This window comes from Pleurodeles waltl, chromosome 10 (assembly GCF_031143425.1).
Source record: "Pleurodeles waltl isolate 20211129_DDA chromosome 10, aPleWal1.hap1.20221129, whole genome shotgun sequence".
NCBI lineage: Eukaryota > Metazoa > Chordata > Amphibia > Caudata > Salamandridae > Pleurodeles > Pleurodeles waltl.
The window spans coordinates 860,100,379-860,126,088 of NC_090449.1; the positions used below are offsets into that span (position 1 = coordinate 860,100,379).

Below are 25,710 nucleotides of genomic sequence, written 5' to 3' on the forward strand. Positions count from 1 at the left end.
CCAACCACCCCCTCCAGAGTGAAAGGTTTCAGTGTGTCGCTGAACTATATTCTAAATTCTGTTAACCCACCCACCCACCCTTTCCTGTTATAGTTTACTGCTATAACACATTGAGATATTGTCGCGTGTTTATGCCTTACTTGGTTGTTTAAAAAAAAAAAAAATAAATAATAATAATAATAGGTGCTTTTGGTCTAACACAGTGGTTCCCAACCTTTTGACTTCTGTGGACCCCCCCCCCCCCCCTCATCAATACTGGTACCCAGGGACCCCCTCTGAATCATTATTGCAATTCGGGGGACCCCCCCCCCCCCCCACCTGAGTCATTACTGAAAGATGGATAACTAATCTTTTAATGTTACTATGTTTTCTAAGCAGTCGCAGACCCCTTGAGGAGGCTTCGCGGACCCCCAGGGCTTCCCAGACCAGAAGTTGGGAACCACTGGTCTAACTTTTCCAACATGGATTATTTTCTAACTTTTGCATAGCAAATGAGAAAGAACATTGTAAAAGTCGCAAAAGGTAGTACCCTTCGTGTATCTATGTGTTTAATATTCATAGCATCAAGCTATGTATATGATTTAAAAGCTTTACCTTGGAAGTTATGATGGCCATAATGCATAATTCATACATGCATATTTATAATAATAATGGCTTGCAATAGTAGATAATACATTATAATTTATAAATCACAGTAAATCCTTTACTACTCACGGGTGATTGGTCTCAAATGTAGCTATCAAAAGAAAAGAACCGACGCTAGTCACCCCAACTTAAAACTACAAAATTATATTTAAAAAATACACAATATTTAAAAAGGAACTAATGAAACAACCTCGAGAGATGCCAGTAGCAAGGAGGTTTTTTAATACCAGACCTTTAACAAAAGGTCTCTTTACAGTGCTCATACTAGGTCCACACAATAGCAAAAATACAAGTATCACATCCTTGAATTATTTCCTCCTCCTATATGGGGAATATTGAGAAAAAAAGAAAAAAAAGTATGGGGGAAAGTGAGCGCCAAAAACTTCACGTATGTGAAGCTGTGAGTTGTTCTTAAAGCCTGCAAGAATGGATAGATACGCAAAAGGCATAACGGAAAGTTAGAAATGTGCTGGTATATTATCTGCTCCGATCTGGTGTCTGAAATGCTAACGAGCTCTCACGATCGGAAAGAAAGGTTAGGTGCAGTACAAGCAGCCCCCCCCCACCCCCCCGCCTCCCTTAAATACCCATCTCACACCGCCTTCCTTCCCCACCAAGGGTGAAGGTGGAGGAGAGGTTTCTGATGCAGGTTCTGTATCCTTGCACCGGACAATGAACTATTTATTTTAGGGCCTGGGTATTATTACCCTCCGCTGCGAATGTACCCTCCCATCAGGATATGTGCTTAGAAGCTAGATATGCAAGGACATTAAGAGGACTTTGCTTTTTTTAAATAGATATTATGGCCCTACGTTAAAAACACTGATTCAGTCCCGATAAATTATAGAATAAAGAAAACCGTGAATCAATATATTTTGTTTTATTAGCTGTACTAAAAGACAGGGTTTCGATAAAGTGAGCTGAGAATGTCTTCGTTTCCATACTTTCCTTCACATGATTCCTCGGACACCCTATTATTTTTACCCTTTAAGGCTTACTCCTCACTAATGGATGACATATGCCGAGGGAGAAGTGTATCCTGAAGTGGCTGTCCGACTTGTACCAGTAAATCATTTTCTGAATCCTTTCGGATCTGATATTTCTGACAGGATAGATGCCACTCTGCCGTCAGAGACTGCAAATATCCGAGCAGCGAGCGATACCAGGACACGGAACAGGGACTTCGTTTTCATTATAAAGGCAGACTTCTTAAAAGCTTTTAGAGCAGACATGGTCATTCGATTAATTGTCAATTTCATATGTTTCCTTCCTAAAGCACGTGGGTAATTTGCATAAGTTGTTTATCCTAACAGCAAGGGACGGGCTGTTATTGTACTTTCCATCCTTCACATAGGGGCGCGCACCGCTGTTAAGATCAGTCTCACCGAGGCGGGCTGCGCTGTATGTAGTGCAGTTTTTCCAGACACATGCCCACACTATTGAGTGTTATGGTGGCCGCGTTTCCATATTTTCAAAGTCTGCAATTATAGAAGCCAGGCGGACTTTGGCTGGTCCCCTTACGGGCTTTATTATTAAAATTGACTGTATCTCATTTTCGCAGAGGGTGACTGGGAACGAGAATATTAAAACGAGACCGCTTTGTTTGCATTAAAGCGCTGCCTTATTAAAATTTGCTGACGTTTACGGTTCTGAAAAGGGTTGTATTAATACTTTTGCTGCTTCACAAGAGGTTAGGGTGCAGGGCCAAAATTCCAGCTCTTAGCCAGGTCTCAATGTGTATTATGTTATGCATTTACTTATCTGGTCTGTGTTTTTGCATAAAATTCCCAACAGTCCAATTCTTTTTTTTTTAAATATGCAGTGTTACCGTGTTTTGGAAAAAAAAAACCTGAATTTAGTATGCCAGCCAGACGATACCTGGCTTGTGAAACTCCATTTAAGTGAAATACCAAACTGAGAAAAATTAATTGGCTAGAAAAAGGTGAGACGATTTCACAAATAAAAGCACCAGTATAGGAGAAAAGAGGGCACAAGTAAAAGTAGAAGAGAGCAACTTGTGTTAGAATACAAGAAGGGATAAATGCACTAGGGTACAGGTAATATTGTAGGAGTAAGGTACCAGGGTATAGGCAGATACACAGGTACTAGCGTATAGGCATGGATAGAGGGGCTAGGGTGTATGTACATGTATAAAAGCAGGGGTATAGAAAGTAAGGTAAAATAACTTTTGCTTAGGTAGTGGAGAAGGGACTAGAGTATGATTAGAGGTACAGCTTGGTGTAGATATGTGTAAAAGCATTACCACTGGACAGGGATAATAATGTATATATAATAATGAACTAGTGTATAGGTGGGGTCTGAGACACCATGATATAGGTAGAAGAGGCACTAGGGAAGGCTATTCATTTACAAACAAAAATGAGGAAACAATCAGAACTATATGATCCATTAACTTAAAGCGTGAAAGGACTACCTAAATGTTCATTATTCCGAGGCCTAAAACACAGTATGAATTAAATAATATAAGTTGTCCATTTTGAAGCAGCAGTTGCTTAAAATAGAATACAACAGTAACTATAGTATTACAATACCGAAAATTGTAACTTAAAAACAAGATAATTAATATCAATAAGTATCAGAACATTCAACATAAAAAAAGGAGTAGACGAGTAAAAATAGGTACAAGGAAAAAGGGGGGGTATAATAATAAAATACAACCACTAAATCACGTTATGTTATCTAAATGAAGTCTACTCAAGAGCAACACAAATGTATTTGTTGATAAATAATACCTTACCCTAAAGACTTAAAGACACAGGACACTGCACCAGCCTTTACCGGCCATCCTCGGGGACTTCAACCCCCTTCAAACATCATGCCAGGAGGCACAGAGTTTCTTCCTGGCCCACTTTCAAGTTTATAAGTGCATTCTGACTCCCTCACTAGAAGCCACTCCCTTTCGGATAATGCTGAAGAATGTTCATCATGCTACATACTCATCAAAATGAGGATGTTATTCAATTAAAGAACAAAGCAGTGAACTGGTTGAGTAGTAATGTGGCACTAGACAGTTGCAATACTCTGTATATAAACACGATCAATGTACAAAGAATCAGTTGGGTGGGCTGCAGCCCCAAAAGGGAAACTGGGGAGGATTGTGTGGTTATTAATTTCAGGGACCCAACTACAGTGGGTCTCTTACTAAATACGATGTGCTGCAAAGGCTCTTCCCACACTAGCATTGAAGCGCTTCCCCGGGGCTATTTTTATAAACCCCTTCAAGTGGGCCTACCCAGTTGTAGTAGGTCAATAAGGTCTCTGAGCAACCCATTCACAATTCCAGCCTGTAATCCTTTCGCTCTCCTCAAACAGGTGGATTGGCTCTCCAGTAAGACACATTTGAGGGACATACGATTGAATATTTGTCTAACTGGACGGATAGCAACCCAGTCAGGATTTTTGGGACGGTTGTGCCAAGATAGGGATGGCTTGATATCTTGTTTCTCTACTGTAGTGGCACAGACCTCTGGGCCCAAAGCCATTATGACATCTTCCCAGGATGTTGCATACATTCACCATGGTGATGTTTATACTATTAACAGCATGGAGAAAAATGAATAACTATACAAGTCTAGGGACTGTGCAGTAAAAATTAGCTACGATATATCGAACAGCTCCCAGAATGCTGTATTTATAACAGATCGTGTCTGCTTGTTTTGGAATGTGACTGGGCTGCTAAATAAGCAGAATTCAGCAGATGAGCTCGATTTAATCAGTTGCATATTATGTGCCTTCAAGAGACATGGGCATGCAATGCAATATTCATTGAGGGGTTTATTGCTATACCCACTCCAGCTATTTATTCTAGAATGGGCCACCATTTGAGGGGGGAGGGGTGTGGGAATTTGGCTTTTATCTCCACCACACTAGATGCTAAGATCATTGAAACTAATCTAGACTCACCTCACTTTCAGATCATATGATTAACGTTAGACACCAATGAAATGTTTGTTATCATACATTTTTACCATAATAACTTTATCCCGTCTAATAAAAGACTCCCTCGATCTAGCCCTTGATGTGTTCTTGGACAGCTGTAAAGGTGGTTATGTGGTAATTTGGAGGTAGCGTTCTTTTTCTAGTAATTCTGTCTGTGGTCCCTTGGGCAGCAATAGCCAAGATTGTTCTCACTTTGAGCACAGTCAGTGTGGTGACACCTTCAATGTGCAGATTTGAAAGCACTTGCATTCCTTCGCATTAGATTGTAATGGTACCTCTTTAGGTAAAAAGATTACTTTTGATAGCAAAGGCTCAGGGAGCCTAATTGATTTTGTCATTTAGTCGGAACATTTTTGATTTTTCGATCATAGACAATTATGCAAGCAACCATAAACCACTTATTTTTTCCTTTATTCATGGGCAAAGCTCAGCTCTCCTCTGCCTATAATATGTTGCCCATAGAGCCAACCATAACAAAAACATATGTCGTAAATGGGAAATAATGGGTGGCTTTTCTAAATACCTTTATAGGAAAAAACGGGAAACAATTGTTGATCCGTTTAGAGGACGAAATAGCCGCTGCCGTACTCTGGATGCACTGTACATGAAATGCTAATGTTTACTAATTCTCACAAGGAATGCCCGGCCACCGCCCACCTCAGGAAAATGCTTGATGCCCCTGTTCACTGGCACACATGAATCTCATTTCTGCTCCTAAGAAGGCGTTGAGGGTGGTGGCGGAAGTGAAGCAGAGTAGATGGTCACATAAGCAGGCAATTAGTCCGACAAAGTTAGCAGTAAGACAGGATGCTTAGGAACAGCTACACGAGGCAAGTATAAACAGTGACGCTCAACTTTTTTGAAAAACAGTTACTGCCCCTTTTTTGGAGAATCCCAGAATACAATTGTGGATGTTATCATCCCACAACATACACCATGGAGAAATATTCCACCCATTTATCATAGTGGGTAGACTCTGGATAATCGTCCTCCCCTTATTTGCAAAACCCTGCATTACAACACTTTCGAGTTCGTAGAGAGCAGCTTAGATGAGGTCATCTGACAATTAAAATGTAGTGCTGGAAATAAGGCCCTAGGCCCGGACAGGGTACCAATCTTTCTTTTTAAACGGCATGCAGATCTGTGGACCCCTAAGGAGTGCTATGATCACCGAAGACCTGGTCAAATTGCATTATAGTACCACCCTTTAAGATGGGTGTTAGACCTGACCCTCTGTGCTACGGACCCATCCCTTTAATAAACACCACAGCTAAAATACTCAGCAGGATTGGCTAGAGGGCTGAGTGAGGGAAAAAGGGCATTTTTTTCGGCAGTGCAGCATAGTTTCAGGAAGGTATTCGGCATAATTGAGCAATGTCTGACTAACATCAAATACACACTCACTAAGAATTGATGCCTGCATTTATGGACTTGACTGTGTTAACAGAGGACAACTCAGGGTAAAAATATTAGAAATGGGGGTATACGACTGTTAGAAATGGGGTCTCTGGTTGACAGTCAGGTTACCCCCTGTTCAAGCAAGGACCCTCACTCTAGTTAGGATAAAAGAGAATCACCCTCAGCTAACCCCTGCTTACCCCCTTGGTAGCTTGGCAGAGCAGTAGGCTTAACCTCAGAGTGCTGGGCGTAAAGTATTTGTACCAACACACACAGTAACTTAATGAAAACACTACAAAATGACACAACACCAGTTTAGAAAAATAGGAAATATTTATCTAGACAAAACAAGACCAAAACGACAAAAATCCAACATACACAAGTCAAGTTATGATTTTTTAAAGGTTTAAAAATAAAAAGAGTCTTTAGGTAGTTGTAACACCACACTAGCGCTGCTAGCGTGAAAATGTACCTGGTTTGCGTCAAAAATAACCCCGCACGGGCGGTGTGCGTCGAAAATAACCCTGCACGGTTATATGCGCCGAAAACAACTCGGCACGGCGATGCGCGTCGAAAAAGCCAGCCACGCGACGGTCCGAAAGTCCCGCGGCGCAGGTTGCGATCTCTCAGCCTTCGTCAGCGATGCTGCGCGTCGTTTCTCCTGCTCCGGGCGTCGATTCTCCGGTCGCGTTTCCTGCGGCGTCGTTTCTCAGCTGCGGAGCCGGCGTCGCGTCGTTTTCTCAGCCGCGATCGGATTCGCGTCGATCTTTTCTCCGCACGGCGCTCGGTGCGTGTATTTTTTGTCCTTAGGCTGCCAGCCTCTCCTTTCAGGGTCCCAGGAACTGGAAGGGCACCACAGAGCAGAGTAGGGGTCTCTCCAGAGACTCCAGGTGCTGGCAGGAAGAAGTCTTTGCTATCCCTGAGACTTCAACAACAGGAGGCAAGCTCTACATCAAGCCCTTGGAGATTTCTTCTTCAAGATGGAAGGCACACAAAGTCCAGTCTTTGCCCTCTTACTCTGGCAGAAGCAGCACTGCAGGAAAGCTCCACAAAGCACAGTCACAGGCAGGGCAGCACGTTTTCCTCAGCTATCAGCTCTTCTCCAGGCAGAGGTTCCTCTTGGTTCCAGAAGTGTTTCTAAAGTTTGTAAGTTTGGGTGCCCTTCTTATACCCATTTTAGTCTTTGAAGTCACCTTCCTTCAAAGGGGACTCACACCTTCTTGTGAAATCCTGCCTTGCCCAGGCAAGGCTTCAGACACACACCAGGGGGTTGGAGACAGCATTGTCAGAGGCAGGCACAGTCCTTTCAGATGAGAGTGACCACCCCACCCCTCCCTCCTAGCAGAGATGGCTAATCAGGAATGCAGATTACACCCCAGCTCCCTTTGTGTCACTGTCTGGTGTGAGGTGAAAAACAACCCAACTGTCAAACTGACCCAGACAGGGAATCCACAAACAAGGCAGAGTCACAGAATGGTTTAAGCAAGAAAATGCTCACTTTCTAAAAGTGGCATTTCCAAACTCACAATCTTAAAATCAACTTTACTAAAAGATGTATTTTTAAATTGTGAGTTCAGGGATCCCAAACTCCACATGTCCATCTACTCTCTAGGGGAATCTACACTTTAATCATATTTAAAGGTAGCCCCCATATTATCCTATGAGAGAGACAGACCTTGCAACAGTGAAAACGAAATTGGCAGTATTTCACTGTTAGGACATATAAACCACATTACTATATGTCCTACCTTATCCATACACTGCACCCTGCCCTTGGGGCTACCTAGGGCCTACCTTAGGGGTGCCTTACATGTAAGGAAAGGGAAGGTTTAGACCTGGCAAGTGGGTACACTTGCCAAGTCGAATTTACAGTGTAAAATTACACATACAGACACTGCAGTGGCAGGTCTGAGACATGATTACAGAGCTACTTATGTGGGTGGCACAACCAGTGCTGCAGGCCCACTAGTAGCATTTGATTTACAGGCCCTGGCACCTCTAGTGCACCTTACTAGGGACTTACTAGTAAATCAAATATGCCAATCATGGATAAACCACTTACACACAATTTAAACAGGAGAGCATATGCACTTTAGCACTGGTTAGCAGTGGTAAAGTGCTCAGAGTTGAAAAGCCAACAGCAACATGTCAGAAAAAAATAGGAGGCAGGAGGCGAAAAAAGACTGGGGATGACCCTGCATAAGCAAAAGTCCAACAACGACCCATTGGTCGAGTTTCAAGCAAAATTACATGATGTGACTGGCTGCATCAGGTATGGGTCTAAGGGTGAATGCACCCCACCGATTAAGATTAATCGTGGGATAAGACAGGGATGCGTTCTTGCCCCATTTCTTTTTTGCCTGTACATTACCAATTTGGATGCTAGCCTATCACTTCTGGAGGCAGATGAGCCGAGGGTGTGGTCTAGAAGTATTCCTGGACTTTTGCATGCAGACAACTGTTCATTAATCTCAAGAACAGCTATGACCCTGCAGAGGCTGTTAAATTATTGTGTTATCATTTATGAGTGAGATTGCCCTCTCAACAAATATTGAAAAGTCATATACTATGGTCTGTGGACACTAAACAAGTAATTTAAAATTACAGTTTATTAATGGAGTTAAACTCTTGAAAGTCCAGTCATTCACATAACTAGGGGTACCCCATTGATCAAAAATGTTCATGATTACATCTTAGGACAGTCACAATTTGATAAAACTGTTGAAGCCATCTTTAGATTTGCAGGGAAATTGGGATTAAAATCCTTGGATGCCACAATTAACATCTATAAAGCTGGGTGCTGTTCTGTCTGTACATATGGAGCAGGAATATGGGGGTACACAAATATTTCACACCCACAATTAAGGGAATGTGTGTCCCTGAGGAGACTTATCCATCCCTACCACTTTAACTGTTTATGCCTGCCCTTCTCAGCTGGGTTTATCATGCCTTGCGGATTATGTTAGATTATCCTCTCTTTTGTTATGCCACCCCATTTGGTCCACTCTTCTGAACCAGGTCATTATCCCCGACTGTCTACAACTGGATCATGTCCAATGTGTACCATAGTTGTGGTATATTAGGGAACAATTTACTCTACTGGGGAGGCCGGAATGTTTTTCCAGGCCACATATGGGTACCTTAATCGAAAAAAATGTTTAAAAGTCGAGTCAAGGTATGCTCCATGCAGGGAAGGAGAAGGGCGAGTTAAGAATTGAGGAAAAATTGGGTGACTGTCCATCACGTAATAGTAACAACTCATTGCATGGAACCCTATTTGAACTTTTGACCACACCATCATCAGCGCTTTTATCTGCTTAGATTTAGATTTAATATTAAGCATCTTTTAGTTTCATATCCCAGACATGCACATAATGATTTAGCTTTGGCGTGATACCCACTTGATTCTATATCAAATCAATCTATGCTCCATTTTATCTTCTTTTGTCAACTGCATACAGTGCCTAGGAAACAAAATCGTACCCCACTGCTTAGGTCCTTGAATATAAGCAAGCGTAGATCAGCTTTGATGTACCTGCAATTGTTAGAATCCGATTACATCTGCATGATGGTTTATGCATTTATCTCGGCAGCAGTTAGACTGAGTAATTTGATTGGGAAATTATATGCTGTGGCATATGTCATTTTCTTAGTTCAGAATTTTTAAAATTTGGATATTATATATTTATTCTGTTTTAACCTTTTTAATTGTGAATATATTGTTATTATGTATTGCTGGATTTTAAGTACGATGTTCTTCTATGCTTTACATAAACCCCCCAAAAAAGATTTTTAATGATGACGAGACTTAAATACATAAAAATCATCCAATGGATTGGGCAACTTCGAAGTCTTTGATTATTACTTGCCAAGAAAAAAAGATAGATATTTTGTGTTGGAAGACAATTAAATGGCTGTTTTGATTTCTAATTGTAGGGATACATTAATCTATTTTATGGTTAAAGCAAATACTGTTCCACCGTGCAAAATATGACAGTTTTGCATTCTCTTTACTATTTAGATTTATCTGCTGAATAGCAATTGTGATACATATATCGATGTTTCAATGAAAGGTACAGCCAGTCCTTTACACTTTCCAAAAGGATATTCCTGATGTGCATTAGAACACTGAGAAGATCACGACCACCACTTCTCAAATATAGCGACAAAGGATTATGGAGTACAAACTAAACTACTCTAGAGGAGTACAGTGTTTGTGTGATGTGTACAGTCTAACAAGTAGAATGAATTTTAACCAAATATTCTTCCACAGTTGAAGAGGCAATTAATATTAAGGTCTTTTTAATTGTCACTTTTATGTTTATCACTACCACTGCATTGAGGAAACCATAGATGTTAGAAACTTCTGGAGGCATGTGTGATTAATCAAAACTAATAATGTGCTTAACATGAATAACTGTGGTACGTACAGAAAATCTACCCAAATCTTCCAAAGCATGTGATTGTCCAGAAAAAGAATTGGGATTTTTAGTTATCCTCCAGTAGGCAAAATGTATATAAATTACAGTTTTCAAATAATTTAAGCGTCCAGGATAAACCTTCATCATTCCATGTTTTCCACTGGTACGATGTTTTAAGAAGTCGTTTCTAAGAATTTCTACATGTCTACCTTGGGTGGCTCAATCTTCCTTAAGTCGTCTGATGGCAGTTGCTGGAAGACTTTCCGCAGCTCTTCCCAGTTGTTCCTTTGACATTTTGAAGGCTTTGGAAATGTAGGTGTAGAAGTAATACATTGACAAAAAAAAAACTGGACTTTGCAAATCTAGTTTTTCCTTTTATTAAAAACATAAAAAATGTTTCGAACCTGGGTGCAATGGGGTGGAGGAACATGGCTGATCAGAGAGGAGCTCATAGTGAGACAGGTTTGGGAGCAATTGTGTGAACTATTTGGGGTATTCTTTGCTTTTGCAGCTCGAGCATTTTAGTCTTTCCTCTCACTGCCCCTAGAGGCCCCTTTAAGTCCACAATGGGAGGAGGAAAGAACATTTAACCTTTAGAGCCAGAAAGGGACAGATTTAAAACCTACCGCTGAAAAAAAGAGAACTCAGACAGACCTCTTCTGTGAAGTCAGAAAAATGAACAGTTCCTTACAAGGTGGAAGTTTGCTTTAGTCAACGTTTTAGCACCTACCCCATCACTTTTAGTCTTTTCTATGGTCTAGAGACTATCTTGGAACACCAAACCATGCATTTGAGTGACATGTTTGAGACTCCCTATCACATATATTTGATGGCCTCTCGAATTCAAGATGATCTTTTCGACACTGATGCACCTTTACCTTGGAAAGATTCCCTCAATGTCAACCACTCCATTGTTGACTCTGGTTTCACTATCAAGAGCTGCAATGTCAAGGCACTCATCTTTGCTGAATGAGGAGGTCAGAGTTCAGACGGGCGAAGAAGGCAAAAAAGACTCAATTGCTCAAATTGTGACAAAGAAATTTCTGTTGAGGTCATAGCTACCCAAAGCCAGCCTTTTAAGGACGATGCCCGTCTCCTTACTTCTCAGTGACTGCACACCATAGTTCTTTTTCATCTCAATCATAGCCAACAGCAGGACCTCCATCACACTCATTGTTAGAAATGGGGTCTTTGGTTGGCAGTCTGGTTACCCCCCCTGTCCAAGCAAGGACCCTCACTCTAGTTAAGGTAAAAGAGAGACACCCTCAGCTAACCACCGCTCATCCCATTGGTAGCTTGGCATGAGCAGGTAGGCTTAACTTCAGACTGCTAGGTGGAAAGTATTTGTACCAACACACACAGTAACTTAATGAAAACACTCCAAAATGACAACACAGGTTTAGAAAAATAGAAAATGTTTATCTAAACAAAACAAGACCAAAACAAACAAAAATCCAAACACACACACGTCACGTTATTAATTAAAAAAGAGCCTTCATGTTCTTTTAAACACAATGCTAACACTGTTAGTGTGAAAATTTACCTAGGTCGCGTCAAAAATAACCCAGCACCGGTGAGTGTGTGTCGAAAGAAGTCTGCGATGCGTCGATATCACTCACAAGTGAGACCGTGCGTTGTTTCTTCTCTCCGCAGGAGAGCGATGAGTCGATCGGACAAGCACTCAGGTTCGGGCAGGCTTTGCGTCGTTTTTACACACCAGAGATGTTTGTGTCCGAAATCCTGCTGCACAGTGATCCAAAAACAGTGCAGTGTGGGTTGCGATCTCACCAGCCTCCGTCAGCGATGCTGTGCATCATTTCCCCAGCCGCGCTGTGGGTGGAGCGTTAATTTCAGCGGCAAAGCTGACAGCGGGTTGTTTTTCCAGGGGTTGTGTCAAAATTTTCCCTGCACGGCGGTCTGTGCGTGGATTTCTCAAACATGGCCTGCCAGTCTCTCCATTCAAGGCCCCAGGAACTGGATAGGGCACCACTTGGCAGGGCAGGAGTCTCAGCAGAGGCTCCAGGTGCTGGCAGAGGGATGTCTTTGCTGTCCCTGAGACTTCAACAACAGGAGGCAAGTTCAGTTTCAAGCCCTTGGAGAGTTCTTCACAAGCAGGAAGGCACACAAAGTCCAGTCTTTGTCCTCTTGCACAGGCAGAATCAGCAACTGCAGGATAGCTCCACAAAGCACAGTCACAGACGTGGCAGCTCTTCTTCCTCAGCTCTTCTTCAGGCATAGGTTCCTGTTGGTTTCCAGAAGTGATCTAAAGTCTGTGGTTTTGGGTGCCCTTCTTATTTCCATTTAGCACTTTGAAGTAGGCTTACTTCAAAGAAAAGTCTCTCTAGTTTGTGAAATCCTGCCTTGCCCAGCACAAATGGCTCATCAGGATATGCAGGCTACACCCCAGCTCCCTTTGTGTCACTGTCTAGAGAGAGGTGCAAACAGCCCAACTGTCAAACCGACCCAGACAGGGAATCCACAAACAGGCAGAGTCACAGAATGGTTTAAGCAAGAAAATGCTCACTTTCCAAAAGTGGCATTTTCAAACGCACAATCTTAAAATCAACTTTACTAAAAGATGTATTTTTTAAATTGAGCTCAGAGACCCCAAACTCCACATGTCTATCCGCTCCCAAATGGAATCTACGCTTTAATCATATTTAAAGGCAGCCCCCATGTTAACCTATGAGAGGGATAGGCCTTGCAACAGTGAAAACTGAATTTAGCAGTATTTCACTGTTAGGACATATAAAACACATTAGTATATGTCCTACCTTAAACATACACTGCACCCTGCCCATGGGGCTACCTAGGGCCTACCTTAGGGGTGTCTTACATGTAAGAAAAGGGAAGGTTTAGGCCTGGCAAGTGGCTACACTAGCCAAGTCGAATTGGCAGTTTAAAACACACAGACACTGCAATGGCAGGTCTGAACCCTGTTTACAGAGCTACTAATGCGGGTGGCACAACCAGTGCTGCACACCCACTAGTAGCATTTGATTTACAGTCCCTGGGCACCTCTAGTGCACTGTACTAGGGACTTACTAGTAAATCAAATATGACAATCATGGATGAACCGATTACATACACATTTTGTATAGGAGCACTTGCGCTTTAGCACTGGTTAGCAGTGGTAAAGTGCTCAGAGTAACAAACAGCAAAAACAGTCCAGCACACATCAACAACCTGGGAAACAGAGGCAAACAGTTAAGGTAGACCACGCCCAGGATGAACAGTCTAACACTCATCATTAGAACCCTTTCTTCAGGTTGAAGGTCATCCCGATTCCTGAAAAATTTTAACCATTTCACATCCTTGCCCCACCCAAGCTATGTTCATGGTGTTGTTCTTTATCCAGCCTACAGGGATCCAAAGGGTTAAGGCACTTTAAAATATTCTATAATCAATTGTGGAGTTATCACTATGTTCGGTAAGCAGCAGGCAAGAAGACCAAGTGCTAGTCTGCAAGAAGACCAAGTGCTATTCTGTCTGTGCTGTACCTGCTCACAGCTATAGGGCGTACTGCTCTACTAATGGAGACTAATAGGAAGTGCTTATGTGACAAAAGTGTACAGGTACAGGTATGTATAAATTGATCATGCGAGCCTAGACTTGCTCAGATCCCAGTTTTTTGGCTAATTGTAATGTATAATTTCCTATATTTCTTACCATTTTACCGATCAAATCGTTTTCTCAGGCAAGAGGTGTACTTAAGCAGCAAGAATTGTGAAACTGGATGTGTGCTGCATCTTTTTCTCTTCGGTAACCCGCAAGCAACTTGTACTAGAGTACATACTTCACGTAATTTTTATTCTCAGAACTGGTGTGAAAGGGGAGGCCTCGCTTAACACATACTTGTTTGTGGGTATAGCTGTATAAGGTATTTCTTTAGCACGAACCTAGCCAGAAGGCAACTGAGTGTTGTACATTGTCAACTTATCTTTTATATATTTATTTTATAAGCAGTCAAGAGGGGAATGCTCTTCTTGGCTCAGGATGCTTGGGAATGGGATTGCTGAGGCGTGGCGGGCACTATGGTGCAAGTGCAACACCACTCGCACTCCATTGAGAGTATCAGCCCTGGGCTAAACGTGCCGCGCGGTCACGAATCCTCCCCGTTCATCAGCAAGAACAAGGGCCAAATTGCGCTGCCCGCTCTAGCGGGAATATTTTGACAGAATTCCAAAGCATTAACTACTTCATATCAGCATTTTACTTATTTAGATGTAGGTGATGTATACCTGTATATGCACACTGGTATTCTTGATTTTACAGGGCCGTAGCTAATATTGGTGCAACAAATGCAGTGGCACCAGCATCCATTGAACCTTGGCAGTGCTGTATTTTACTAGCAAACAGCAGTCAAAGTGACCAGTGTCTTTCCACGCACCAGGGCACATGGCATTAGTGTATTTTGCATTCTCTTGTTTTGGTATCAATGTATTGCCGTCTTTTTGATGCACCCATTTTTTTAAAGAAGGCATATTGTAGTAATTTTTGAGACTGTATTGCTTGCTGTGCTTTCTTTAGTATCGAGCAGTTAGGGTGTCACAAGGACTATTCGCATTGTAAGAGACAAGGAAAAATGTGCCTCAGTATCAGTAACCATATGTCCTGCAGAAGCCCACAAACACCAGCTCTTTTGGTCTCACATGTACCCACTTAGGCACAAACTCTTCGAGGGGGCGGTTCACAAAATAGGACTAAAGCTGCACAAAGTAGAAATTGGCAAAAGCACTTTTATGAAGTTGATTTCATTACTTAACGAGGAAAACATAATCAGGGGTGGCTCCTTCCCTATGGCGAACAAACGTCGCCCCCTCTCTGGCTGAGCCAGAAGCAGAAAAATAAAGCGATAGTTTACCATTGCTTTATTTTTATGCTTCTGGCACATCCATCAGTGCAGGAGGGACGGGGCTAGGCCACGGTAGTTGGGGGGGGGGGGGGGGGGGGGTCGGGGAGGAGAGTGCACCAGCCCGTCTCATGCCGGCCAAACACACATGCGCACTTAGGTTTCTCCAGTCCTGCTGTGTTTAACAGCCAGGCTGGAGAAATTGCAGACCCCAGGGTGCTGTCTGAACGGCAGTCAGAGTGGCTAAAACCAATCCTGCCACTGGTTTCATGCTAGGTTTAGCATGAAAGCAGCACCAGGATTGCTGGGGAGCCTGGGCTGGTGTCCCAGCAGTGAATGCTGGATCACCACAAGAGGAGCGACGAGCAAGGCGGCAGGGACGGAGGCAAGGTATGTGTGTTTTATTTATTTATTTTTCACCTCTTCTCCATCCCTCCCCTGCCTCCCTACCCAGATTTCCCCTTGAGTTATGTAGTGGCGGCCGCTGCATATAATTTAAAGAAAGGAGTGTGTTTTCTTCACACCCAATAAAAGGTCCTCTTGTTCTTCACAGGAAGAACTTTCCATGGAGTAAAATGACCTGTAACTTTCTCAACACCCACATATATTTGCAACCACAAAATTAAAAGAACCCCCACTTTGAACCATACTTTTGAAGGTTATGAAACAAGCAATTCAAGCATGCCCCATGTTCCAGACAAGGGTTTTATGTAAAACCTTCCATCCATTGATTAATTGCTCTTTGCATTCATTCCTCCATCTTTCCACAAATCCATCCATTCACCCTTCCGTTCAATCTTCCATGCACCCCCCATACATTCACCCTTTTATCAATCAGTTCTTCCACTGTTCCATCTGTACATCTTTTCACCCTTCCGTTAGCCGTTCTTTCGCAGTTCTTCCTTTTACCCATTAATCCTTTCATTCCTGTTCTCTACCAAATTTCCTTTACGATTTCATCCTTTTACACTTTCTTCCCTCCATTTTTTTCTAAAAACCTTTGCTTCCTTTTGTCTCTTTTTTTTCATATTGTCAACATTTCAATTTATTTGTCCCCTTCATTCTACTTGTCCCATTTGGCATCCTTTATGGCACTCCTTAGCTCTGTCGTGGTATTCCCTTAAAGTGTTATTTATGAACTATAAAAAAGCGTCCTATAAAAAAGGACAAATCATATATTTTTTTTATTTTTTTTAAGTGAGATGCAGCTTACCAGCCCACCAGACTCAGGGCCTGATTACAACTTTGGAGGAGGGTGTTAATCCGTCCCAAATGCAATGAATATACCACCTGCCGTATTAAGAGTCCATTATATCCTATGGAACTCGTAATACGGTGGGCAGGATATCCGTCACATTTGGGACGGATTAACACCCTCCTCTAAAGTTGTAATCAGGCCCTCAGTGAGTACCCGGACTCTAGCTGCTACAGTGGGGAGGGTGTGAGAATGAGGAAGTGTTCTCCAAACTACTTCCCGTGAGTATGCAAGTTAGTGAATGTTTGTGCGATAATACCAGGAAACGCCCCAGTACACACATGGGTGGGTTTTTACTTCAAAAAAGTCCATCAGCCAAACCGGGTTTTCACTCCAGATGTCAATTTTTCATACACATTAACATTGCTAATCTGACAGAATATCTCTACACATGCCTAACACGTCACCTCACAAATGGTCCTGACTCCGAAGCCCTAGATTATAAAGTAAGAAATCTGCTCCTGAAGAATTAGTCTCTTGAAGTAGAATTCCCCATTTTCAAGGATTTACAAAGAATCCCTAAAGAACTTCAGCAAATGCACAACCCTCACACTTTTTCCTGCAATAAACTGGTTCACAAAAGTCAGTCATTCCGATTTTCGAAAAGGCCTATTCACAAACTCCTTTTAGAATATCTAAAGCAGTCCACCTGGACTACCCTCTTATTTACTCTTATGTATCTTTGTGAATTGGTTCAAGAGATCTACCAACATTGCCAAAGCCAATAGGAAATGAAACGTAATGACTGCCAATTCTGTCTTTGCTTTAGATAGTTCCATGGGTACGCTATCATCTCTAGGGTAGCCTTCTTTGAATGCATTTGTAACATTTGAATAATCCCATTCAAAGACAGCCACAATGGACACACACAACCATGGCAGCCATCTTTTAATCAATTTGAAATATATGAACTATGCCATTTAAAGACTGCCTTGGTAGATGTACATGCATCCACAGCAGCCAGCTTTGGATGAGTTTGATCAAATAATACATAACCATTTCTAGGTGCCTCTCAGCACATGAATTCTCATAGGCCGCCATCTTGAAATAAGTACAACCCATTTTAAGGGGGACGCACACCAATAGCACTGAGGGCAAAAAAAAAATAAAAAAATTAAGTGGGAGAGTAGTGGGGGAAATAATGTATAATGCTATTAAGGAGCAAAAGAGAGTATTTGGAAATCCCACCAGTAGGGATTTGTGTTGGCCCAGCCTACTGAAGACCACTTTGTTTCTCAGGAGCTAGTTAACATCAACAGGAGGTATCTGAGCACTTTATTGAAATTGAGAAGTTTTGCTTTTTTTTTTTTATATATAAATAACCCCTTTTCCTCACCCCTCCTTTAGTGTACCACACCTCTCCCCACTTGTCACTCCCTTTGGAGTGGTATGGGCAACTGATAAGCAGAAAAATGTCTTCCTTCCTATAAAGCTAGTCTTCGCTACTTAATATAACAAGCATTTGCAATGCAACGGGACTCACATTTGCTCGAGTTAAAGCTATTAGCATTGTAAACTCCTAACCGGACTTTTCTTACCACACAAATTGAAAGAAAAAGAACGAGCGTGATCACGCTATGTAAAACACAACGTGATTGTGCTGAAATTGAAAACCAAAAACCCATGCGCAATCTCGCTCTGTAAAACCAAGCGCGATCACGCTGCGTGGAAAATAAAAAGATAAAAGTAGTCAGGAAACAATGATGAAAACATGGAGCCTCGTATGTTTTTAGTAGTTGGCCGGTGCGCTCGAGGAAGGCTAAACGCCAGAAAAGGCACAACGTATGCATACCTGTCACTAATGAAATCAAGCGGATTTTAAACGGCAAGCCAGTGAACCAATGAAAGTGACATGGGTGTGGTTAAAAGCCCAAAGACAGATTACAACAGGGACAGAGCGCTTGTGCGCTCGACCCTAAAAAGCACTCTGCTCCCTAGTGGTTAACTCCACCAAGATCATCTAGTTCCCAGCTAGCTCATCCCCCCTGCACACTTGCAATACTCTTGTCCGACGTCTTGACAACATCCGGAGAGTTTGGAGTACAATTTAACTTCAACAGGAGACTAACATCATTCATCACAACCACCTTAAAAATGTCCTACGTTCACTTCTCAATATCAATAAATTGCTCTGATACCGCCGTTTTGATGTTAATTAGCTCCTGATAGAGTGGTCTTCAGTAGGCTGGACCACCACAGATCCCCACTGGTGGGATTTCCAAATATTCCCTTTCTTTATTTAATAGAATTATACATTTCCACGTGAATTTTCAACATCAGCCAAGCCTCATCACACCAGCATCAAGTGAGTGGACAGCTGCCTGACAAATCAATTCCATGGCACAGTACAAAGAACCCATGCTGGTGTCTGAAGCCATGTTCATCTTACCCCTCACAATCTATAACACAATACACTATCACACTCGTTACACTCAGCCAACCCTCACCTGCTTGCTGTTATGAATCTAAGAAGAGAGCTTTAGGGTTTGATATATTTTAAGCTCCATGACCCTCTTCATTGAAACATTAATTCTAGCTCCCAGACATCCCCTCCCTCACTTAGTTGAAACATGAACTTAGATCGTGTTCCTTGGCTCAAGAATGATCAAGCCTGAATAATTTCTCTCCTCCCCCCAGAATCACTACTTGGCATAAGATATACTTATATTGCAATTTTAGTCAACAACTCCCACACATGGACAATAGAGCCGCTAATTAGTTAACGAACCTTAAAGATCTTTATGAGTCCAACGAGGGACAAGAAAATGCTACAATACTCATTAGTTAGCCAGAATGCCTTTATTAAGTTGTTTACCTTGTAAAACATGTGTCTTTGGATCACCCACCTGGCTTCTAATACAAGATTTTTTTTGAGTTACAGAGCAATGAAGTATCCTGGTCTTTAGCACTGCAATTCCAACTATGTATACAACTTCTGTTATGAGAGGTATCTAGTCCCGTCAAAAAATGAGCAAAATAAATACATGCTCCTGCATTCAACCAAAGCAAATATGTGTGTCTCCACAATAGAAACCAGTCTGTGGAGGCAGGCGCATCACCAAGCAACAATGAAAATCCTGTAACAATTTGTCAAATGCAGAAATTACACCATACTGCTAGCTTTTCTGATTTCGTAAATGCACCTTACAAACATGCACACAAATGACCCTCACTCTCCTTTTAACACTATGACCCTCATTGTGACTGGCTGGGTCTCTATGCTGATATTTATTTTACTTGATAATATCCAACGAAATTACGAATTTGCCCCCATAATGAATACTACTGTATGGATTTTTGTCTTAACGCACCAAAATCGACATGTCAGGAATTAAGCCTGCCGAAATGTATTGAGTAAAAACTACAGCAATGCTGGTTAGCTGTTAAAAACTCCTAAATGCAATATGTGCAGTAATGGAATTTACTATGCAATATCCCAGTTGACCAGTTATTATTATTTGCAATTTTATATAGCGCGGACATGACCCGAAGGCATCAGATCGCTTTAAAGAACACAGAATACTGAGTTACATTGGGTTACATTAATAATAATTGAACTGGGACGTTTACATCAATGTAAGTATACAGGAATTACCACAGGAGACAGATACAACAATAGGGGCAAACAGATAAACGAAGCAGATCGGGACGCATTGGAGAAAGTAAATAAGTCTGGTCGAGGGTGAATTAACCAAGTTGTCTATTAAATAGGAGGCGATTGAGGTCCTTTTTGAAGGTTGCTAGCCAGGTGGTTAGATGGAGTGAGGGCGGCAGAGAGTTCCAGAGTCTAGTGGTGCTGCCAGAGAAGGACTGATTCATGTATTATTCTTGCCTGAAGGTGTGGGTTCCAGGAGCAGTGATTGGGCATTTCTGAAACCCCTATTTGCTACGGAGATTTTCAGTTTCTTGTTTAGACAGGCAGGCGAGGAGGAGTGCAGTATTGTATAATGCAAGCAATTTTGAACTGGGCCCGTGTTTCAATGAGGAGCCATCGGAGGATTAGCAAGGCAGGGGAAATGTGGTCAAATTCTTTAGACCTACGATAAAGCGTGCTGCAGCAGGTAGTGTTGCTCTCAGTGGGCATAGGTGAGCTTTAGGAATGCCTGAGAGAAGGGCAATTCCATAGTCTAGTCTAGAGAGAACGAGAGAATGAACCACTGTTTTGAGGTCTTGTACTGGAATAATTTGTCTGATGCCCCAAAGCTGCCCAAGTATGTTGTGCACAGTTGGCCATGGATGCTATGTGGCTGTGGAGATTAAGACAATTGTCCAGGGTGATTCCAAGTGATCTGGCACTCGTGACAATGGCAGGGCAGCTTACGAAGGCAGGAAGGTTGGCCATCCATTCTTGTACATGGGCTTTTGCTTTCTGAGATGTGATCAAAAGAATTTCTGTTCTAGTACGTTGGGTTTGAAATGGTGGTTAGGCATTTAGTTTTGAATCATTGAGAGTGTATTTGAAAGCAGGTCAATGTCCTCTGGGGATGAGATTTTCAAGTATATTTGGGTACTGTCAGTGTAGAGGTGGGAGAGAATCCCAGAGATTCTGAGCATTACACATAGTGGTTCTAGGTAGAGGTTGAAGAGGGTTGGGGAGAAAATCAAACCTTGGGGGACACCTTGGTGAACACTGACTGGACTCAAGAGTGGGTTGCCTTTTCACAATTTGGGAATGGTTGGATAGGAAAGAGAAAAAACAGTTGAGGACCGTTCCTCCACATCCCATGTGTAGTTCAAGAGTACGAAGGAGATAATGATGATTAACAGTGCTGAATACGGAAGATAAATCCAGGAGGCAGGAGTTACCAGATTCAAGGACTAAGGGAATCATCAACTAGTTGGAGGATCACAATTTCTGTACTGTAACCATGGCAGAAACCTGATTGGAGAGTGTCTAGGAGGTTGTTTGTTTGGATGTGTGAGGCGAGTTGAGATGCTACGCAGCTGTCAATGACTGCCTAAAAAAAAAGGAATGTGGAGACTGGGCGGTAGTTGTTCAAGTTCTCTGAATCAAGAGTTTGTGTTCTTTTTGAGAGTGGAGTGATTTGACCCATTTTTGGTCGTTCGGAAAGAAGCCCTGATTAGGTGAGGAATTGGCCAAGGTGGTCCATATGGAAAGTAGGTGTGGCAAGAGATCGGCTGATAGATACCGGAATAGCATCCTGATGGTGGTTAGAGGGTTTTATTTTGGAGATAGTTTGTAGTAGGTCCTGCTCAAAATCTAAACAGACAGATGACCATGGTTGTATTGATTTGCAGGGTAGAGATTCAACCGTTTCAAGGGAATCATTGATGGAAAGCGAAATGTGGATGTCTCTAACTTTTTAAATCAAAGAAATCCATGAAGTCTAAGCAACGGGACAAGGATGGCTTGGGAGCTGAAGTGATAGCGGGGTTAAGAAGACTGGGCAATAACCTTGAACAGGCACTTTGGTCTAGTCTTCACACAACATGTGTCCCTCACACGCCTACTTGCTTCTTCATGCAACTATTCTCTCTGCATACTGGCCCCAGATAAACATGCAAACTTTATACTTGCCCCCTTCAACATGCTATGCTTCTCAAACTCCTCACTGTCAGTGGAGTAGCACAAAATGATGGGGCTCCCCTGCAAAATGTGAAGAGGTCCCTCCTAGTATCTCACAGATAATCATTGGCCATGGCTGAATGGGGGCTCACTGTAGTGTTTGTGGGTCCCTTGAGGGTTATGCGACCCCTGCGCTGCAGGGGGCTTGAGTTACGCCCCTACACTTTGTATACACAAGTCCCTTAAACACCTCTACACATGCTCCTTACACAACTTATGTCTCTGAAGATATCACACATGCTTGCTTACACGGCTTCTGTACAGACCCACAAAACACATCTACTTACAGTGCCTCTACTCATGCTTCTCTCTGTGTACACCTGCCCCCTCACACTGACTGCCTCTACAACTCCCTCACACTCCTCACTTTGTACCCCCACCCCTCTAGGTGCACCTGCCCCTCGCACTCTTCAACACTGCCTCTACACCTCCCTCACACTCCTCACTGTCTGCCCCTCACACTTGCTCACACCGCCTCTACCCCTCTCCTCACTGTCTGCACCTGCCCCTCGCATTGTCTCTACACCTCCCGCACACTCCTCTGTTTGCACCTGTCCCTCGCACTCTTTACACTGCCTGTACACCTCCCTCACACTACCCACTCTGTCTGCACCTGCCCATCGCACTGTCTCTACACCTCCCTCACACTCTTTACTCTGTCTGCACCTGCTCTTCGCACTCTCTCACACTGCCTCTACGCCTCCCTCAAACTCCTCACTATGTGCCCCCGCCGCCTCTAGATATCCCTCACTCTGCATGCACCTGCCCCTCGCACTCACACTGACTCCCCACGTCCCTCACACCCCTGCACATGCTGGCATGCACTTGACGCTCGCAAGCTCGGGTGACATCACCCCTCAGTGATCCTCGCAGACTCTGAGTTATTGTAAAGCGTGTTCACATCTATCTGTCACAGATAAAAGGGCACAAACATGAAGTCATCTCCCAGACAGAGCGGAGCTTGCGAGAAGCAGAAGCAAGCACTGCTGTAAACAGTCACGGGGAGCCTGTGCTGCCGGCCCCGCGCCCCACTGCCCGTCGCCCCACAGCTCGCGCTGACCCAGGCTTTACCTGCATACTGTGATCAGATTCTTCCGCTCCACCGTCGCGTTCCTGCTGATGCTCTTCTTGCGGGAGAAGCTGAGGCTCAGGGAAGCCATCTCGGACCGGAGCCTTTGTTTCTGCCGCTGGTGGTCTGCCTCTTCCCCTGCTAGTGGAAGGGCGTGCTCAGCCCCTCCATGCAGCGGCACTCGCCTGAGGTGCCTCTGGTCCGCGCGTGGCTACCTCAGCAGGGAGAGGCAATGCAAGCGGCTAGTAAGAGGCGTGGGTAGCTTCCACTTGCGGTTCCAGTGGCTGGAATCCCCGCCGAGCAGCGCTGTGTACGGGCTCTCCCCAGCAGGTCCACACAGACAGGTTCTTCTCTGATACGCCTTCTAAACGCTACCTGAGCACAGGACTTCCTAGGTGTCCCTCCTCAGCACTCAAGTACGTTTTTTTCACTGATATCACATCCACGCAGGGCTGAAACGCAGCCTCGGATGAGCAACCGCTCAATGGCATTACTAATGCACTAGCCGCTCAATAAATACGGTGTCTACCACTAGCAGCCCAGGATGCTACTGCGGGCACGTCACGGGACCGGAAGCACAGCGGCACGTGGAGCACAGCTGGGCTATAATGATAAGTAGGGAGTGATTGTGTACTGTACTTACTCTGCAGGTGTCCAGATTATGTGGTATGCACACTTAGGTTTAGCAGGTACTTCTCGCTAAAGCTCCACTCATATAGAGTTACCACTGTCATTTCTCATCAGCATTCAAGTCCTGGGCATTTATTTTACAATTATTGTTTTTAGGCGGGTTCCTCGGATCTGATCACAGTTGATGGGAACCAAGACTACAACTCCCAGAAATCATTAGTTTGTTAAACACAAGCCTGGAACTAGAGTTTGAGATCCCTGGTGACAGAGATCAATTACTAATCCTCTCCGTACCGACTATTCTCAGGGTACAGTGATGCCAATTATTTTCAGTTTCACTAACAGCGATGCAACTACTTACATAGGTCTTAAGTAGGGTGACCAGATTACCCCATGTTACCGGGGCACCACTTTTCCAATTCTGGATTTTCATTTAACATGTCAGTCCATTCAGCAAGTTGCAATCTTAGTTTATTTTGAATGAGCCATTAGGACCAACATACCAGCTAAAAATGAGTAATACGCAGTGCAGAATTATACCTTGTAGTACCAGGTGTGATTCTGAACCGGTGTTACTAGCTGTGAACTGCCTTTACAAGGTGGAGCGGTGGTTATCTGAGACAGTGAAACACTACTGAAAAGTACTTGACGCTCAAGTAGGTGATAAATTGTGGCAATTAACAAACAAAGAGCAACAAAACGCTCCTCAAAGACAAAGCAACGCAGAATGGCAAACACATATACACTGAGAGAAATTAAGACTGTGAGGACCGAAAACAAATTTTTAACTCGATGCCAGTGAAGTTTATGGGTCTTACAAAACCATCTTTTTCAGATAAGGCTCCCAGACTTGCCTCACTGAAGGATTTTAAACTCCCCAAAAAACTAAGGGGGTCATTACAAACCTGGCGGACGGTGTTAAAGCGGCAGTAAGACCGCCAACAGTCTGGCGGTCTTTTTTTTAGTATTATGACCATGGCGGTTACCGCCATGGTCATCTGCCGCTTCCCAGTTCCGCCCGCCAGGGCGGAGATGACCGCTGGGCTGGGTCTCCAGTCCGGCGGCCGTGACAATACCGGCGTCGGTATTGTGACCCGGCTTACCGCCGTGGATTTCCATCGGTAGGAACTGCCATGAAATCCATGGTGGTAAGCACTATCAGTGCCAGGGAATTCCTTCCCTGGCACTGATAGGGGTCTCCCCCAACCCCTACCCCCACCCCGACTCCCTCCCCTACACCCCCCACCACCCCTGCCACCCACCAAAGGTGGCAGGGCCCCCCTCCCCACCCTGACCCCCAACATAACATCACTCATACACACACGACAGGCACGCAGGCACCACCAACACACATACATGCACACACCCCGACATACATGTCAACACCCACATTCACACATTCACGCACACATCCATACAGACAAAAATACAGACACGCACACATTTCCGAAACACACAACACCCCCGCACGCATACACGCACTCACACACATACACAAACGCACACCCCCATGCACCCACACAACACACAACACCCCCGCCCCCCTCCCCTAACGGATGATCGGCTTACCTGTTCCGTCGATCCTCCAGGAGGGGACGGGAGCCATGGGGGCAGCTCTGCCAACACCACACCGCCAACGGAACACCGCCGCGCAGAATCACAGGGCATGATTAGCTCGGCGGTGTTCTGTTGGCGTGGCGGTGGAGGTGGAGCAACCTCCACTTCCCCGCTGCCCGCAAATATGGCTGGAAAAGCGACGGAGGGCAGCCAACGGTCATAATATGCCGAACGGCAAACCACCACTACTGGCGGTTTTCCGCACGGCGGTCCCTCAGCGGTCTTCTTAAAAGACCGCTGAGGTTGTAATGACCACCTAAGAGTCTCATTACGAGT

General features: G+C 43.7%; 1 protein-coding gene across 1 annotated transcript in view; it reads right to left on the reverse strand.

Moving 5' to 3' along the window:
* Positions 1 to 23,764, reverse strand: part of RUNDC3B (RUN domain containing 3B) — a 781,529-nt gene extending 757,765 nt beyond the window's left edge. Inside the window, exon 1 of the mRNA XM_069211571.1 lies at positions 23,190 to 23,764. Within this exon, the coding sequence (XP_069067672.1) occupies positions 23,190 to 23,278 (89 nt within the window). The 5' untranslated portion in view covers positions 23,279 to 23,764. The remainder of the gene's footprint in view (positions 1 to 23,189) is intronic.
* Between the last annotated feature and the right edge of the window lie 1,946 nt (positions 23,765 to 25,710).